Source organism: Oryctolagus cuniculus, chromosome 1 (genome assembly GCF_051225735.1).
Source record: "Oryctolagus cuniculus isolate XC-2025 breed Fujian yellow rabbit chromosome 1, ASM5122573v1, whole genome shotgun sequence".
Taxonomy (NCBI): Eukaryota; Metazoa; Chordata; class Mammalia; order Lagomorpha; family Leporidae; genus Oryctolagus; species Oryctolagus cuniculus.
Genome location: NC_142867.1, coordinates 202220989 through 202239544, shown reverse-complemented (window position 1 = coordinate 202239544; position 18556 = coordinate 202220989). Strand labels below are relative to the sequence as shown.

Here is an 18556-nt window from a genome sequence, read left to right as displayed (position 1 = left end):
TTTCAAGCTGCATTGTTGTCTTAAAATTGGAAAATCAGTGTTCCTATAATAAATCATAGCCCAAGGATTGTACTCAGGCATAAGTCTGAATGGGAAAGCAATCTGCACAATCTCCCGTCTTCAAAGGCAGCATTTAGCCCAGCAGGGTGTTGGGACACCAGCACCATCTGGTCCTGCAAATCCCCGGGGCTGGCGGAGGCTTCCCACCCCGCCCGACCCAGCCTCCGGCTCCAGGTCCACACCCCTCCCTGGGGCTCTGGGACCATGGGCAAATGCCGCCCCGTCTCTGTATCCCAGGTTGCACATCTGCAGACGGAAAACGCTCTGCCAAAAAAGCCTGTGGCGTCTGTACTGCACACGCACACTCTTCTTGGCGTTATTCTCTCAACAATGCAGCCTGACGGCTGTTTGCATAGCACGTGCGTCAGGAAGCGAAAGTCGGCGAGAGAAGAGCTTCAGTATACGCTGGTGCGTGTAGGCTGTGTGCGACTGCTGCACCGTTTTATAGATGGGCTTGGAGCATCTGTGGAGTTTGGTGTCCCCTGGGCTCTAGGAATGGGTCCCCTGAGTGCAGCTTCAAAGACTGCACAAGGTGACAAACCCAGAGGGCTCAGCCTGACAGGGGACGGCCAAGCAACACGCGAGAACGCCCTCCTCCATCAGCCAGGGAAGGCTGGGCTGCGGTATCAACCAATTTCCGCAGCTCAACACAACAAATGTCTCTTTATTTAAAAATATATATACATGAATTTACTTATTTGAAAGGCAGAGAAAGAGGCCTTCCATCTGCTGGCTCACTCCCCAGATGGCCACAACAGCCAGGGCTGGGCCAGACCAAAGTCAAGAGCTTCTTCCAGGTCTCCCACATGGGTGTGTAGGGGTCCAAGGACTTGGGCCATCCTCTATGGCTTTCCCAGGCACATTAGAAAGGAGCCAGATCAGAACAGGAGCAGCCGGGACTCGAACCGGAGCCCATATGGAACGCCAGCATTTACCCACTGCACCATAGCACCTGCCCCCCCGAATGTTTGTGGCTCACTCATGCAAAGTCCACCATTGAGTCCAGATGGTTCTCCGCTACCTCCCTCGTACGCGAGGCCCTCGGTTATCAGGACCCAGACGAGAGGCAGCCTGCGGATCATGCAAGAGCTCTTCCATGCCTCAGCCTGCGGGGGTCACATGTCACTTCCGCCCACAGCCCACTTGCCGGACTTTGGTCACGTGACCCCCACCTCATCCAAAGGGGCTGAGACGTGTGGACGTCACCTCCCTGAGCCTAAGTCTCCTCATCTGTATATGAGAGCTAGCACTTCCTATCCTGCCTTGCCCAGGGTAGGTGTAGGGATGCATGCACACGTGTAGAAGGCAGGGTCAGCCAGCGGTGGGTGGGGCTTGCTTTGTTGCCGTGCCAACCCCATGTCATAGTCTTCCATTCCTAGGCAGGCCAAGCAGCTCTGCCTCCCTCGGTCTCCGTGCCTGTCCGGAGTCCCCGGCCCAGTCTTGTCTCTGCGTCGCCCGCTCCCTCCTCTCACTGGGGTCTAATTCTCTTGTCACAGGTCACTGGGGCCTCTCCCTTAGGGACCTTTTGGAATTGCACAGTAGGTGGCATGTCCTGCCTGGAGCAGGGACCCCAGGGGTGCTGTGGGGTGACGAGGAGGCCACTGAAGTGTTTCTCTCAGGCTGCAGAGGAGAACCTCGGGGCTTCTCCGTCGCGGGGTGTGTGGTTCCGTGGGCCTCTGAGGACTGCCAGGGAGGGGTGTGCCCTCTGTGTGCACATGCATGTGACTGCTTGAAGCCCAAGTGTCCCCCTCGACACGGACACTGAGGGCATGGACGCTTTTGCTGCCAAATAACAAACACAAGCCCAGGGGCAACCCCAGGAGCTAGGCGTGGGGAGGGGGCAGCAGCCCCACCCCACTCAGAGCACATTGGGGCCCTGTGCTGTGGCCCAGACCCTGGAGAGACAGCAGATCAAGGACAGCCAGGACGGGGAAGGAGTAAGCACCTTTGCCGCGTGAGAAGAGTGACGTCAGCACGGAGAAGAGACGGCTCGGGCGCGGTCTCCGTCTCCGACTGCGGAGGCAGTCCTGGAGCCCCAGGCAGAGCCCAGGACCTGGCCGGGCGGGGGCTGGGGCGAGGTCGTTCCTTGGAACAGATCTCAGCTTTGGACGAGCTGATCAAGTCTAAGCATCGGTGACCTGTTGTTCCTTAGGGGGCAATGAGAGTCTTTGTCCAGGGGTGTGCCCGGAAAGGCCAGCCGCGCCCTTGGCAGGGACTGCTCCCTAAGAAGGCAGGGAGGAAAGATTCACGTTTGTTCGAGCCCAAAGGTTATACGGTTCTACAGAGTAGAACGCCCCGACCGCGGAAGGGGCGGGCGAGCGGGCCTGAGTGTGTGCGCATGCGCGCGCACGGATTTCTACCCAGTCCTCGCCACGGCGTGAGTGCCAGATGAGTTGAGCAGAGCTTTATCCTCATAATAAAATCGGAGCGCCGTGCCACACTGGGGGCTGTCAGTGCTGCAGAGGGGAAGGCCAGCTCTGGCAGGGCCACAGGGAACCCCGTGCAGAGAACGGAGCCCCGCAGCACCGCGAGAAGGGGCCTGCACCCCTCCCGTGGCCTGTGGCCGACCAGGGCTCCCACGGGTGGCAGCAGCAGCAATTACAGCGGCCTCTTTTGGAACAGGCTCAGCGTCGTCGCGCTTTTGTGGCTCCCAATACGCTTGGCTCCCTGAATGCCGACAGGAAAATGAAATGAAGGCATTGTTCGCACGCGCGCTGCCGTGGGGCGAGCGTGTCCTGGCTTTGTCGTCTTTTGTCTTGCCATGTTCTTCCCTAATGCTCGGCACAGCCCTCCCTGCAGCTGACGCCAGCCCAGCTCAGAGGAGAACCTGGGACTGGGCGTGAGCATGGGACAGTCCCGGGCCAGACAGCAGGCCAGTAGCTGTCTGTCACGTGCCCATCGCAGGCACAGACAATGACACGGGCCCTGGATTTGCAGTCAGGACAACTGGGGTCAAGTGCCAGCTGCTCAGACTTCTTGCTCTGTGACCCTGGGTGAGTTCCAGCCTATTCCAGGGTCGGGGCCTCTGGACGCAGGCAGAAGGCCAGTGGCCCTACTAAACTCTTAGCGTGGTCAAGCAGGTCTAATGCAATTGAAAACCGCACCGCGGCGTGTGCAGGCCCAGCAGGCGTGGAGTAGAGGAGCTCCGTCCAGGATCCCAAGAGAGGGCATCTTCACACCCTAGTTCTGTTACCTCCCTGTTCACGCCAGGCTGGCCTCGGACGTGACAGCGCGGAGTCGCCGTGAGCAACCAGCTGGTGGTGCGCCGAGTGATCCAAAGGCCATCAGGGGCACAGGTCTGCGGCACCAAGGCTGGGTGGGAGGGATGCCCACTCGGCCAAGAAGTATCGGGCATTGGGCATGGCAGCTGGCAAGGGCCCTGTGGGGCTGCCACTCGCTTCTGGGGCCACTGCTCTTGCCCCAGGCCCTGGGGAAATTAGCCCCATGCAGAGGGCCCCTGGTTGAGCCCCAGAGGTAGATGTGGGGCTTCAGGGGGGTCTCCCAGGCCAGGATGGCAAGTGCAGGGAGAGGGGCTACCCTTGGTCAACTCAGGGCCAGGGTCAAGTCCAGTGTCGCTCCCCCTCTTCGTGGAGGAACGACACTAAACCCTGCCTAGGCTTCATATCCGAGTCACGGCACCATTATGTCGCTCCCCGTCTTCGTGGAGGAACAACACAGGACCCTGCGCTGTTCTTTTGTCTGCTCGGCCCTTCCCGGGTTTGCTGCTGGTTCTTCCCGGGTTGGCTACCGTCCCTTCCACCTCCGTGGAAGGGCGGTTCCCCCTGCCACTTTCCCCACTTCCGCAGGGGAGCGGCACACCACCGGCCGGCTCTCTCGGGGGCTGCACAGGTGTTCCCTCAGATGTTCCCCTTAGATGTTCCTGGTGCATGCCGTCTCTCTCCTCCTTTATAGTCCTCTTCCGCCAATCCCAACTCTGCTACCCACACGCCAAGTACGCTGCTCTCCTCCAAGCAGGAGCAGGTCCTGCTGTTTATTGGTTGAACTGGAGGCAGCTGTGTAGAAGCTGTTTACTCCTCTCCCAGCGCCATATTGTGGGAGAGCAGATGCATAGAATAAGTCTTAATTCGAGTAACAGTCTAGTCTGAGTTGCTCCCCACAGTCCAGCTTAGGGCAGGCGTCCCATCCTGTCCCACGTCCCAGCATGCTGCCCCGGTGGCCTCAGCATCAGCAAAGCACAGGTCACTGTGGAGGTGGCTCAGGCTGCAGGTGCCACCAGACCCGAGCGGAGGGAAGTGGCACCTCGGGATCGTGGGGACGCGTTCCTGGCATGCTGTGGCTGGGGTACACAGTGGGGAGATCGGCACTGTGGCTTAGGGCGGAGGTCTGGGGAGTTGGGCAGCAGGATTCGAGGCCCAGCTCTGTCCTTCGTGCCCGTGTAACCTGGAACACGTCCCCCAGGCCTGCTGAGACTCAGTGTCCCCAACACTGGGGCTGTCCCAGAGCTCATTCCCGTGGTGAGTGGGTGACATGAGACACTCACATGACACGCTCAGCCCAGACCCTGGCCAGCAGGGAGCCGTCAATGTGGCAGCCAGAGGGAGGACACGTGGCGTGGGGGGTGGCAGTGACAGTGGAGGAGAGTCTGCCTCAGACAGCTGTGACAAAGCCACAGGCCTGCCGAGAGAGGGCAGAAGCTTGGAGCCCTGGGCGCTCTCAGAGGCGGGGCTTTGAGGAAGGGGCTGGAGGGTGATGTGAAGAGAGGGTACCCCAGGGGGCTGGTGGTGTGGTGTAGCAGCTGAAACCACTACCAGCGATGCCACCATCCCACATGAGCACCGGTTCAAGCCCCATCTGCTCCACTTACAATTCAGTTTCCTGCTAATGCGCCTGGGAAGGCAGCAGATGGCAGCCCAAGTATTGGACCTCTGCCACCACATGGGAGACCCAGACAGAGTTCCAGGCCCCTGACTTCAACCTGGCCCAGCCCCTAACCGTGCAGCTATTTGGGGAGGGAACCAGCAAACAGAAGAGCTCTCTGTCTCTTTCTCTGTCACTCTGCCTTTCAAATAAATAAAATAAACCTTAAAAAGAAAGGCTCCCCAGGACAAGGGGAGAGCACAGCACCCGCCCCAGGAGGGGCGAGGATGGGGCCTGGCCGTGGGGAGGTTGAGTCACAAGGACAAGGCTGGTCAGAGCTGTGGGGCAGCCATGGGGGCATGGGTGCTGGGATCAGAGCCTGCACCAGACTCTCCCTACAGACTGAGGAGAGGTTGGGGGTCTCAGCGTGGCACTGGCGCTGTGTGAATGGACCATGGCTCCCCGGCAGTGTGGGGAGGAAGGGAAGGACGCTGAGCAGCACCCAGGCCCTGAGGGGCAGCCTGGAGGCAGGCAGGAGGGCGCTGGGAGAGAATGTCCCCCAGGTGGGCTCGCTGGCACCGGGCAGATGGCAGGACGTGGGAGCCAGGGCCGGGACTGGGACTGGGACCTGCTGCAGAGACACGGGGGGCTCCAGGTTGACCTGGGTGGGCCGTGGGGCAGGTCGTAGGGAGAGCTCTCCTGGGGCAGGCTGTGCCAGGGCGGGGGCTGCAGAGGGGCAGGCCCTGGGAAGGCCCCAGTGGAGGAGGACACAGGGCAGGGGTGGTGGAGGGGCTGGCAGCACAGCAGGACTGACCGCTGAGGGGGCCACAGGGAAGCAGTGCGGTGGGGTGGGGGTGGGGGGCACAGGCACCTTCTCAGGATGCTCCAGGGGAGGCAGGAGGCAGGGCGAGGAGGCTGAGAATGGGCGCTGTTTTTTTTTTTAATTTTAGGGAAGGTATACAAGTTTCATGTATTTCGTAAGTAAGAATGCGCCCTTGAGACCAGCCTGGGGCAGGGGTCAGTGAAGCAGATGCAGGCGTCAGGATTTCCCATCCCTCCATCCGGTCCAGCCAGTGCTGGGCACAAGCCCAGAGACCGTGCCCTTGCGACACTGCACCGTGCCAGCTCCTCCGTCATTCATGGCATCCTGGAGCCCTCCTGCACGGGTCGGGGTCTTGGGGACCCCAGCCTCTCTGCAGCCTCGTTCATCTTTCTCTGGGCATTCGTTGTTTGCCAGCCTCCACTGGGCCTGCCCACTGCCCAGGCACCCAGCTACTGTGCACCAGGCTTGTCCCCGGACAGGGGCGGGCTCGCTACAACTCACACCCACGTGCACCCCTGGGAAACAGCTCCCTGCCAGGTTCTGCCTGGCCACGATGGGGCAGGCAGGGTCTGGGCACCCTGGCTGGCCCAGGGTGTTGCCCCCACAGGCTCGCCAAGTGTGGGCACTTGAGGGGACCCTGGAGGGGCAGGCCTCTGCTGGCCCGAGGTCGGGGAGCAAATTCTCCACTCATGATGCTGCCTCAACAGAAACCCAGCAGCCCCGTGGGCACGTGACTGTCCCCAGTCAGGACGAGACCAGGGAGGCCGAGGCTGGAGTTGGGAAGCGCTGTCCACAGGGCGCAGCTCCCCGAGAGGACTTTGCCCAGCTGCCCAGATGGCAGAAAGCGCTCCAACAACCAGAGCCGTCCTCGCTCACGTGGGCTTGTCTCCGTCAGTGCTCCGTCTCCCTCCGGTCCTCCCCCAACTTCCGAAAGGACCATTGTCACACTCACTGCCCACGTTGCCTTGGCAGTCAGAGCTCTCCCCAGGGATCGCTTGATTCCGGAACGAGGGCTGGAGGCTCCAGTGCCCAGGGTGGCCACGTGGGCAATGCGCTAGATAAGCAGCCCGGACACACACCAGCATCCACCTGCCTGCTCCGCCACAGAGCCAGGCCCCAAGCCTCGGGGCCACCTTGCCAAAGGAAGCCACAAAACTAGGTTTCCCTGTGAAATGACCTGAGTTTTAGCAGAGGTTTTTAATACACTTTAAATTTTTATTTATTTAAGAGGCAGAGAGAGAGCACTCCCATCTGCTGGTTCATTCCCCGAGTGCCTGCAATGGCCAGATCTGGGTCAGGTTGAAGGTGGGAGCTGAGAGCTTAATCCAGGTTTCCCACAAAGGCAGCAGGGATCCAGCTACTGGCGCCCTCTCCCTGCCTCGCGGGGTCTGCACGAGCAGGAAGCTGGAGTCGGGAGCCGGAAGTAGTGTCAGGCCCAGGCACTCTATGGCAAGACTTGCACATCTTAACCATAGGCCACACCCCTGCCCACACCTGGGTTTTGAATTCCAGCTAAGAAGTCTGAAAGTACATAACTCCATGTGGTCACATAGCGCACACCTGTGGCTCGCACACTGCCAGAGGCACCGGCCTCTCTCTGCTCTCGAGCGGGAGGGACGGCCACGCCCATCCTCTGTGGGCAGAGCTGCTCTCCCCCCAAGTCGCTGGGACCGTGTTCCACTCATGGCAGCTGTCTTCAGTCTCTGCAAAGGGCCTGCTGTTCCCACTCCCGTGTGGCCACCACAGGGATGCCCCAGGGCAGCAGTGCCACGGCCAGTTCACGGTGTGTCCCGTGAGAGCCCCTCGTGACCAAGCCCCTCTTGGCTCCAAGGCCTGCACCCTTCTGCTCCAAGGCTTGCCCCAAAGGCCTCAGGCTGGCTAGAGAGGAAAATGAGGGTGCCCCCTGCAGTGCGGAAGGCTCACCCTCCCCCCAGGAGAGATGACCCAGGCTGCAGGGGGTGAGGAACAAAGATGCGTTGCTTCCCGCCACTGGGCAGGAAAGCAGCCTGGGACTTGCTGACACCTTAAGCAAGTCTCGTGTCCTCCCTGAGCCCGGCACCTCCCCTGTCACGGGGGGATGAAGTCCCTGGATCCCTCGGCGTCCTTCCCAGCGGTCACATCGGAGGTCACAGAACAGGAGCAAAGGGCTGGAGATGCTAGGACCTCTCACTGCGCTCGGCAGCCGTCAGCCCTCCCAGGACACCCCCCTACCCAGCTGTGACCCCTCGCAACCACACCGTGTCCTGCTGGATTCCAAGGGCAGAGGGAGTCCTCCCGCTGGGCCGCAGCTCCCTGTCCCACCAGCCAGGCCTTGCCCATCGTCCCCGTCTCTGCCTCTCCCTCGCCACTGCCTGGACAGGCCTGGCTGTTCCTTCCAGTGCCCAGGGTGTGAGACGGGGCGGGGGCCAGGACGCTGCACCTGGGTCTGCATTCAGCGTCCCCGCCCCCGCCTACTGCACCTGTTTCTCCAGGCCCCAGTTTCCCCATTTACGGGAAGAGGAGGCCCCACGGTGTTTGGGAACGGGGAGCCAGGGCAGGGAGATCTGGGCTGTCACAGGGAGCAGAGGACACTCCAGTACCCAGGGCCCTGCAATCCTGCACCCCCAGAGGAAAACGTAAGGTGCACCTGCTGAGAGACCCTGTCGAGGAGCGGGGGACCTCTCGCCACCCCCCTGGATCTGAGATTCTGGGGAGGAAAAACAAATCACCCAAACTTGCAACCAATCGTTCCAAAAGGAATTCCTACCTTGAAATGACAACTTCCTGCTCTGCCGCCTCGTGGCTGTAGCACCAGACTCGGGGGCCTGGGAACTTCCTCCTAGCTCTGCGCACCGTGACTCTGCGGCTGGAGACAGTGTCCGTGGTTTGCATGTCAGGAGTGGCCTTTCCGGTCTCTGCAGCTGGCCACATACCTCCATTACTGCCTTCGATGGTCTTGTCAGCCCTGGGGGACCCGAGCTGAAGCAGTCATGGCTCAGAGAGGCTTAGAGATATACCCGAAGGCACACAGCGGGCAAGGATGGACTTGGCCATGGAACCCAGCGCCCTTTCCCCCTCTCCCGCCCAGGCTTCCTTGGTGGGCTTCTGTGTCTCCCCACAAAGAGGCAGAGTAGACACTGACAACCCAGGCTCCCGAGGCAGAGAGCGGCATCTCAAGTCTGAAACACAGACCCCTGTAGCACGCACCCCCTCCAGCTCCTGCCCGCACAGGCACATACACTGAGCCCAGCAGGAAAACCAGCCCATTTCGCCATGTGTCTTAAAGCCTCCACTTTGGAATGAAAGCACCAGAGATGGAGATGCCCCAAGGAGAAGGTTCTGCAAGCCAGCTCCTGAGCGCTGGGCAGAAGGTGGGAGGCGCCACTTCCTCCACGGGAACAGGGGTTGCCCTCCACGGTGTGGGGTGAAAGGTGGGAGGAACCCGAGCCGCAGCCCCGCCCCTTATCAGGTAACACTCAGGGCATCCCGTGCACATCCTCTCTGCCTGCCCAGACCCAGATCCCAGCCCCAGCCCCCCCGGCCCGCTGCACCCGGGACACCCAGGAGCACACAGCCAGGATGTGGCCATGGCTGCCCTGTGCTGAGCCTCCCACTGTGTGTCAGACGTGTGCAGTGACACAGGGAAGACCCTCGAAGCCGAGGGCTCCATGTCCCCCCATCGTTTAAAACCTCCTAAGGCCCTGCTGCCCTGGGCATCCCTAGACCAGGAGTCCCTGCCTCACCAGGCAGCCACTGAGAAATGCCAACCCCAGGCCACCAGGGGCCTCCATCTCCCGGTGACCCGGCTCCCTGGCGCTGGCCCTCGGAGCTCCTCAAACAGGCCGAAGCCCGTGTCTCTTCCAGGCCTTCCCACTGGCCGTTGCTCCTGGCCGGGACGCTCTTCCCACAGGTCTCGTGCGGCTGGGTTTCTCCTCCTTTCCAGGGCTAAGTGATCTGAAGCAGGTCCCCGGGGCCACACCCTTCCAAGGTCTTGGAACACCCTTGTGCATGGCTGTCCCTGCTCACAGCCGCATCTGGGGCATCCTCACCTGCAGCATGCACCCCGAGAAGACAAGCATAGTCTCGGCCCAGGCCGCCAGGGACCTGGGGGTCTCATGCGGGGTGCGTGCAGGGTGCAGACACGTGACAAACACTGAGTCCTGTGCATCGCTCCCGCTCAACTAACCGACGGGCTCCACTTGTGGATGGGAAAGGGGGTCTGGAAAAGGTGGACACTCGCCCAGGGCTACCCAGCAGCCTGCAGCAGGCCCAAGGCCTCTGCCCCGCCCACCCATGTGTGCGGCCAGAAGGTGCAGTGCAGGGCCTACAGCCTCACTGTGAGTCACCGCGCTCTGCACAGGGACGCAGCGGCTCCGCGCTCACCACCCAGACCTGGGGGGGCAGGGAGGGTGGTGCGTTCCCCGGGCAGCTTCCGCCGGCCTCAGCTAGGCGTGAGCATGTCCACACTCCGACGGTCACCAGCACGCCTGGCCTCCTCCTGCAGCCAGGACATGACACTCTCAGCTGGCCTTCCACCTGCAGCACCGAGCGCAGCCTTTGCCAGGCCCCAGGAAGGCAGCTGGGGAGCGAATTTTGCCACTGCCCAAGGAGGAGCACAGCACCTGGCCGCTGACACTGCCGGCTCCTGCCACCTCCCGCCACCTCCCGCCACCTCCCTGGAGTCCCCCTGAGGCCTCTGAGAGGCAGGGCAGCGGTTTGGGAGTCGGACAGACCCCGCCTCAGTCACAGCTCTGGAACTCACCTGCTGGAGACCCCGGGCGACCCTCTCTCTGCACCAGAGCCCTCCCCCGTGAAATGCGCGCACGCCTGTTGGAGGCTTGGACAGGATAACAGGCAGGGACTTCCACTTGCTCAGGACACCTCCCTGGTGTGCTCTCAGCCCCTCCCTGCGCCCGCCCCCACCCCGTAACCACCCTGCACTCCCCACAGTGGGAGACCCATGAGCACAGGGCTCTTGTCTGTCCTGGCGGCTGCTGGCAGAGGGCAATGCGTAATAGCTCCGTACTGACCGAGTGAGTGAGTGCTTAGCTAATCGCCCAGGTGGGCAACAAGGCAGGAAGGAGGAGGCAAAGCGAGAACACGCTGCAGGTCATGTAGGTGTCTTCTCAGGCAGAAAGGGCACGAGCACAATGCCAGCCCTGGCGGGTGATCCCAGCAGGGCAGCGTGGGACTCTGCGCTTGCAGGCGGAGCGCAGGGCCCAAGCATAGCCCAGGCCCTCGGTTCCTCCTTCCTAGCCGCAGCCCTGGAAGGGGGTGGGGCGGGTCCTTCCACATTTGGCCCCTCCGAAGGCCACTGGGTGTTGCCCAGAGCAGCACAGGATGCTGCTGATGGCTTCACACTTCCAGCCCCACTGAGCCACAGAAGGCTTCTGCCTGCCAGGCAGAGTGGGTGAACCGCTCCAGCTGCGGCGGACCCGCTACACGCACGGTTCTTTGGCGCCCTCTCGTGGTGTTTTGTGAACGACAGCGACGCCCTGTAAGCGCGCAGGTGATGTTGTGAGGCTCCTACGTGGGGCATCCTCGGGTGCTCTCAGCTGGTGCCTGCGGCTGCGCAGACCACTGGGAACCCCCGTCCCAGGCAGGACCAGGACGTATAGGACACCTGTGCAGTTGGTGGTGGGATTCCACACGAGTCCCTGGACTTCATCCCCAAGACGCCCCCTGACCCAGCCTCATAAGTACAGGAACCTCATCACACCTGCAACCACCCCCAGTCCCTGCCACTGTGCTCTGTCCCGTGGTGCAGAGATGGGGCAGCATGAGGGCAGTCCTTAGGGCCAAGGGATTGGAGTGGCTTGTTTCCAGATCAGCACCTGCTCTGCAGCACCTGTACTGGGGGGGGGGGGCAGCTCTGCCCACCCATCTCCAAACTCCCCGTGGGCCCTGTACATTGGCTTCCTTTCCCGTCTGCAGCCAAGGCTGCACTCACGGTTACTGAGATTGGGAGTGGGTCGAGGGAAGGCCAGCAGCGAGTTTTAGGATTTTAGGATTTGAGAACAAATGAGGGTGGGTGAGGGGTGGCTACCAACTGGGCAAAAGATAAGGAGGCCCCAGCAGGTGTTCCCAGCCAAAGTGCAGCATTGAGGGGAGTCCTGCGAAAACCGTGGGGTCTTGGTCAGCCTTGTGGAGCAGAGAGCCAAGGAGGCTGGAGCTGGGGCAGCAGGCGGTGGGGCTCCTCCCCCAGCGCAGGGTGCAGGGCTGGAGGGCTGCAGGGCTGCAGGGCCGGGTGCTGGGAGTAGCTGCAGGGCTGCAGCATTGTGGGGAAAGTGGGCAGCTGTTCCTCTCCCTAGAGCGTCCCCCTCTGCAGGGAGACCATGCAGACTCAAAGCTCCCACACCAGGTTCTGACTCAGTGAAAGACCTGCATGGGGTGTCCCCCAGAGTGGGAAGCAGGGGCCTCCCCATCACAGGGGGTGTGAGGGAGACCACGGCGGTCAAGTCCCCCGGGGGATGGAGCTGTGTTCCACCAACCAGTGGCGTGTGACAGCAGCTCAGACTCTGAGCTGGATGAGGGCTCTGGCTGCAGCTCGGCAGACACCTGTGTCATCAGTGAGCTGGCTGCTCGTGCGTGGCCATCAGGGCCTGTGCCCTGCATCCTGACGTCTGCTTGGTTGTCAGACGCCAGAAGGACCTAGACTCTCCATCACTGATGCCCTTGGAACCAGGTCCCTGTTCTGTCTTCAGATAAACAACGCGAAGGCATCAGCAAACCCCTCTCCCCTTAGTGAGTGGCAGCCCTGCTGGGTGGGGTGGGGTGGGGGCGGGACTTAGAGTGGAGGGGACATGGCCAGCCCTGGCCACTGTGACTTTGGTTTCGGGACTTCACCTTCCTCTGGGGCATCTCTCACTGCAGAGCTCCTGGGGGAGCCTGCTGTCCCCAGCACTCCAGCCCACGTGTGGGCTCAATGCGCATGCGTCCAGAGAGGCTGCGCTCAGGCTGTGTATGGCTTGGGACAGCGAAAGGGAAGTGGAGCCTGAGAGTGATGTGGCTACAGGGTGGCCCAAGCCCCAGGCCCACCCTCCTCCCGGCTCCTTTGGGTCCGCGCCTTCCTATAAGGAAACGCCGGGGGCAGGACCCTTTAGCTCGGCTCATAGTTCTGGGGCGCAAGGTGCCAGCAGAACAGGACTGGTGCTCGCGCAAGGCCACATGGAGTGTGCTGCTGTCTCTCTCTCTCTCTCTCCCGGTCCTCCTAAGCCATCAGAATGCACTCCTGGGGCTGTACCCTAATGACCTCGTCTCTTCACTTCCCCAAGGCCCCACCCCTACGCCCCCAGTGGGATCAAGTTCCCTGCGCCTAGTGCCTTTCACAGTGACACCAGGCTCAACCTCTTGCAAGTGCTTGGAGTACAAACTGCAGCAGCACCGACTCTCCCAGCGCACAGAAGCCAGTCCAGTGCCCGCCTCAAAGGCTGGGCCTGAAGAGCGAGGCCAAGAGAAGCAGAGTTTCTAACCCACCCCCCACCTAGGGCTCACCTGCATGCCTGGGACCCATCCAAGTGCCCCATGCTGGACCCTGTGGGCACTCAGCCCTGACCCTCAGGGCTGTGGCTTTCCCTGGGCCTCAAGGGACAACGCCATCAGCACACAATACCCTGAGCAGTCCTGTGACCGTGTGCCTTTGCTGGGGTCTCCCTAAAAGGCAAATTTGCTGATTTGCAAAGAAGCCTTCCGCTTTATGTAGCAAGTGTGTTGTTAACAGTGTGTGGACATATAAATCTGGAACTATTTTGTGTCTACTGCAGACCTGAACAAATGAGGACATATTTGGGGGATGTTAGAAGCTGCAAAGTTGGGTCTCACTGTGGGAGATGAGAGATGCAAATAGAGAGTGGGGAGAGGCAAACAAGAACTCGTGGTGTTAGATTTTCTCTCTCTCCATCTCTAGGTAGGTAGGAGAGAGAAATGACAGTGATGAATGATGATACGATGACAGGTGGGTGGATGGATGAATGGATGGATACATAGGCACGTACATAGACAGACAGGACCTAGCAACGATGATACTCTAGGAACAGCGGGTACATCAAGTGTTCAGGTCCTGCTTTCTAGACACCATTCTCCACTAAAAAGAGCCAGGATTCCTCAGAGAGATGGCTCGTGCCACAGCTGGAACACAGGAGTGTGAAGAGAACCTGACCGAGCTCATGCCAAGAAGCAAGCAAGCATTTGAAGAAGTGACAGGGGCATGGGGCAAAAGCAAAGGTGGCGACAGGAAGGAGTGTTCCGGGCCAGGTCTGGGGCAGTCAGCATCAAGACAAGGGACACTAGCAATGGGCGGCGGGACACTGAACTTGAAGGAGCCCGTGAGGCCACACTGAGGTCAGGGACAGCCCTTGTCTGCAGCAGAACACAGGGCATTCCGGTGGAGGGAGGGGTTGGAGGACCACCGTTCCCCAGCCAATGTGACAAGTGACTCAGCTAAGACTCCTTGGCAGATGCTGGGGCCGCCAAGTTCCTGTCTGTAGGCACCACGACCCTCGTAGGCTTGACGTGGCTGCCACAGACTGTTCATTAACTACAGGAGGGACGGACACCCTTCAAGTGGGGAGATCCGGCACGCAGCCCCTCAACCAAGCCGTCACAAGTAGCGTCACCGCTGATGGGACAACGTGGCCTTGAGGGCTCCCTGTTGACGGGCACCAAGGAGACAAGGACAGGGAGGGGTTCAACAGCAATGGAACCCTGATGACACATGCACACCCTGACACCACGCACACCTTGACACTACACTCTGACACCACACCCTGACACCATGCATACACCCTGACACCATGCACATGCCCTGACACCACACACACCCTGATACCACACGCACACCCTGCTACCATGTGCACACCTTGATACCATGTGCACACCGACACCACACGCACACCGACACCACTTGCACACACCCTGATGCCACACACAGACCCTGACACCATGCACACACCCTGATACCATGCACACCCTGACGCCACACACACATCCTGACACCACACACCAACCCTTACAGCACACAGATGCTGACATCACACACACACCCTGACACCATGTACACACCCTGACACTCACACACCCTGATGATATACACACCCTGACACCACGTGCACACCCTGAAGCCACGCACATGCCCTGACACCACACACACACCTTGACACCACATGTACACCCTGACACCACGTGCAGGCAGCGCCGCACCGAGGGACTTCACAGGGAACAGAGCTGCACTCTGTAGGACTGCGATGCACGGTGGAGCACAGTGGGCCAGGGCAATGCCTGAGATTCAAGGAGGCCAGAGACACACAGCCAGTACATGCAGGGCAAGGTCTGGGCTTAGAACAACCCTCGTTTGTCTTAAAGGACATCCGTCCTTGGCCCAGGGGTGAAACGGGAAATGGAGAGTGTGTGAGATGAGACCCTGCACGCTTCCTGAAATTGGCAAGATTGAGGTTGTGTAAGAGTTCTCGCTCTTAGTAAACACAGGCTGCGATATTTAGGGGTGAAAGGTCCAGATGTCTGCAGCTCGGTCTTGGGTGGTTCAGGAAGAAATGAGTGTCCGTAGGTATTATTTCACTCCTTGGATGTCTTTCTCTTCTTGCCACCATCTAACTGGTTTGCTGCCACTTTCCCAGTTCAAGTTCCTGGCTGGGAGCCTGTGCCCGGGTAGGATCCCCTCTCTCAGTCCTCTCTCTGGGGAGCACTTGGGAAGAGGTCTTGGACCAGCCTCAGGCTTGGTTGCCTGGGGTCAGGTGCCCACCCCTTGTCTAATCAGCTCTGGCCCAAAATGGGTCATGTGATCTGCATCATGGCTTCCACCCTTCCTTCCGCAGTGGTGGCAGTGGGCAGGAGTCCCCTTGGGAGGCTTGGCAGGTCCATGGCTGCAGGCCAGTGCGTCCTGTTTCTCCCACACTCAGCGTTAACCCTGATCTAAAGTTGTGCCTGTTCTCTCCCTCCTTCAGCAGAGTACAGGTTGCTGCTATGGGCCAGCTCTCGTGCTGGGGGTGGAGAGGGGTGCACTGGTGGGATCCTCCTGGACCACGACTGGCTGTGGCTCACGGGAGGGAAACGGGCCTTGGACAAGAAGCTGGCTGGGGGCAGGGGCAGGGGCAGGGGCAGGTGCAAGCTCTGGGCTCTCTGTTTTCTCTCGGCACAGCCGGACCCAGCAGGACGGGACATCTCCGTCCGCCCGCTCCTGGAGCACTGTGAAAACACTCACATGACCATCTGGCTCGGCATCGTCTACGCCTACAAGGGGCTTCTCATGGTAGGTGGCGAGCAGGAGGCGGGGCTTGGGGAGGCCTTCTCTGCCAGCCTCTCTCTCTCTCTCTCAAAGGCCATTGTCCGCTAAGCTACGCAGAGCCCCACGGCTAAGCACTTGCTGTCTGCCCAGCCCCGTGTTGGCCACAAGAACACTGGGAGACAGTTCCCAACAATATGCCCATTTCACTGATGAGAACATCAAGGCTCCATGTCTTGCCTGAGGCCACTCAGCAAGTGGCAGAGTCAAGCAGTCAGCCAGAGAGTGAGCCCAGACCTTCGAGCGTACCTCCCGGCTGTCCCTGCCCTAGGCCCGGGAGCAGAAGTGTGCTCATGCGACCTCAGCGCATGCTCCCTGCCCACATCCCAGAGCATCAGTGCAGTCACCCCCACTTCACAGATAAGGAAGGCGAGGCAGAGGGGTTAAGTGATTTCTAAATGCCACATGGCAACCACCAGTCTCTGTATCCAGCACACATTCGACTCCACCCACCTGTTAACAAGCCAAGTTCCCGCAGCAAGCCCACGTCACACCCTGGCGCAGGAAGCACGGAACAGGCCAGTCCTAGCCTTCCTGAGCCCGGGTGGACCCTAGCGTCTCTGCTCTACCCTGTGCCACGCATGCCTTCACACGTGACACGCCTCCAGGCACAGGAAGCTGGCTGCCACTCACCGCCCCGAGCTTCCCATGGGAAAGTTGAGCGGCCACCCACCCCCACTCAGAGGCCCGTGGCGGAGCCCTCGCCAGGACTGGCATTCCTCGTGCTGTTCGAGTGTGCCCTCACCAGCTGCCACCTTAGAGGACTGTTAGCAGGTGGCCCTGTGTCCTGCAAAGGGCGACCCCAGGGGGCATGCATTAGCGGTCCCTAGGCAAAGATGGCCCCCCCCCCGCTTCCTACCAGTTGAGAACCCCCCCCCCTTGTGGTTGCCAAATAGGGCCACAAGGTAGCAGCGTGGGCCTTGGAAGTACTGACCGGCAGGAGGTACCCAGAGTGGAAATGCCACCTTGAGGACTGGCCAGAGGCCCTGGGCTTCAACGAGGACCCACCCTGGGAACACGGTGCCCAAGAACTTGGAAGAGCTGTCGGGGTGGGTGGCCCAGACCTCAGGGAGGAACTACGGGCAGCCGGCAAAGGCAGACCCAACTCCAGGTAAAGAAGCGGGGTTTTGTTATAGTTTTTAAAAGACTTATTTTGTATTTATGTAAAAGGCAGAGTTACAGAGAGGAGAGACAGATGGAAGATATCTGTGTCTCTCTGTCTCTCTCTCTCTCTCACTCTGCACACCAAGCGAATAAGTCTTTAAAAAAAAAAAAAAAAGGCAGTTGCTCGGTGTGATGTTAAGTGGGCCGTGCCCTGAGCTGCAGGACTGAGAGCAAGAGGAGGGGCCGCTTGAGAGCCTCCTGGGAGCCCCCGCACCGGGCAGTCTGACTGTCCCTCCTGCCCTCCCCCCACCGGCACACCACCCCCAAGGAGGGTTCAAAACCCACCTTTGGTCTCCACCCTATTTCCGCTGAGAGAGGTATTAATTCGGAGTCGCAAGTGAGAGAAAACCCAGAATCATAGTAAAGAGATAGGTAACTTCCCTCTATATGAAACCCAGCCCAGAGCTCTCTGCCTGGGGCTGATGTTGGGACCCCATCCTGATCACACAGCCCCCATGTCATGCTCTAAAACGTCCTCGTAGTCTAAAATAGCTGCTGAAGCCCCACCCGTTACCTCCCAGTCCAGCTGTTAAAAGGAAAAGCAGCACCTCTTCCCCTTGAAGTTACTTCTCAGAATGTGCACACATCGCTCACGCCAGCACCGTCCAGAGCTCAGACATAAGCCACATGAGAGTCTCTCTTCCCGGGGACCGTGCGCATTGGAGGAAGACAAGCTCTGGACACAAAGGGTCTGCCTGTTCTCATGGGAAAAAAAAAAAAAAAGCCCCACTGGACTGAACTAGTAGAGGCACGCTCCATGTCGCCAGCATGTTGCAGTGTGGCCCTGGGCGAGCCCTCCCCCTCGCTGGGCCTCAGTGTCCCCCGGAGAGTGAGGGGCAGGGGTGCCATCCCTTGGCTCTCTGGCCTCTGCTGGCCAAGCATGAACCAGTTGCAGGGGTGAGGAGAGTGGACAGCTGTCCCGCCCCCAGCCCGCATTTCCTGAGCGGGACTTGATGCTGGTGGGGGCGGGGGGGGGGGGGTTCTGGAGCAGAGACCTGGCCGGCAGCCATCCGCAGGGTGGCGGCTGTGAGCCGCAGGTGCTGACGGTCTGCACCTGTTTCAGCTGTTCGGCTGTTTCTTGGCCTGGGAGACCCGCAACGTGAGCATCCCGGCGCTCAACGACAGCAAGTACATCGGCATGAGCGTCTACAACGTGGGCATCATGTGCATCATCGGGGCGGCCGTCTCCTTCCTGACCCGGGACCAGCCCAACGTGCAGTTCTGCATCGTGGCCCTGGTCATCATCTTCTGTAGCACCATCACCCTCTGCCTGGTGTTTGTGCCCAAGGTACTAGGTGCCAGCACCCGGTGGGGGGGGGGGTGCTGAGGTTTTGCCCAGCAAGCATTCAGAGAACTGCTGTGTTTGGGTGTGTTTCACCTGCGTGTTTGTGATATGTTCCCCTCCCATTTATTTG

At 60.4% G+C, this 18556-nt stretch overlaps 1 protein-coding gene across 1 annotated transcript in view; it reads left to right on the top strand.

Annotated features, from left to right (window-relative positions):
* The window catches only part of GABBR2 (gamma-aminobutyric acid type B receptor subunit 2), a 368126-nt gene that overhangs the window by 337514 nt on the left and 12056 nt on the right, over positions 1 to 18556 (top strand). Inside the window, exons 14-15 of the mRNA XM_051843712.3 lie at positions 15834 to 15944; positions 18205 to 18429. Of these exons, the coding sequence (XP_051699672.3) occupies positions 15834 to 15944; positions 18205 to 18429 (336 nt within the window). The remainder of the gene's footprint in view (positions 1 to 15833; positions 15945 to 18204; positions 18430 to 18556) is intronic.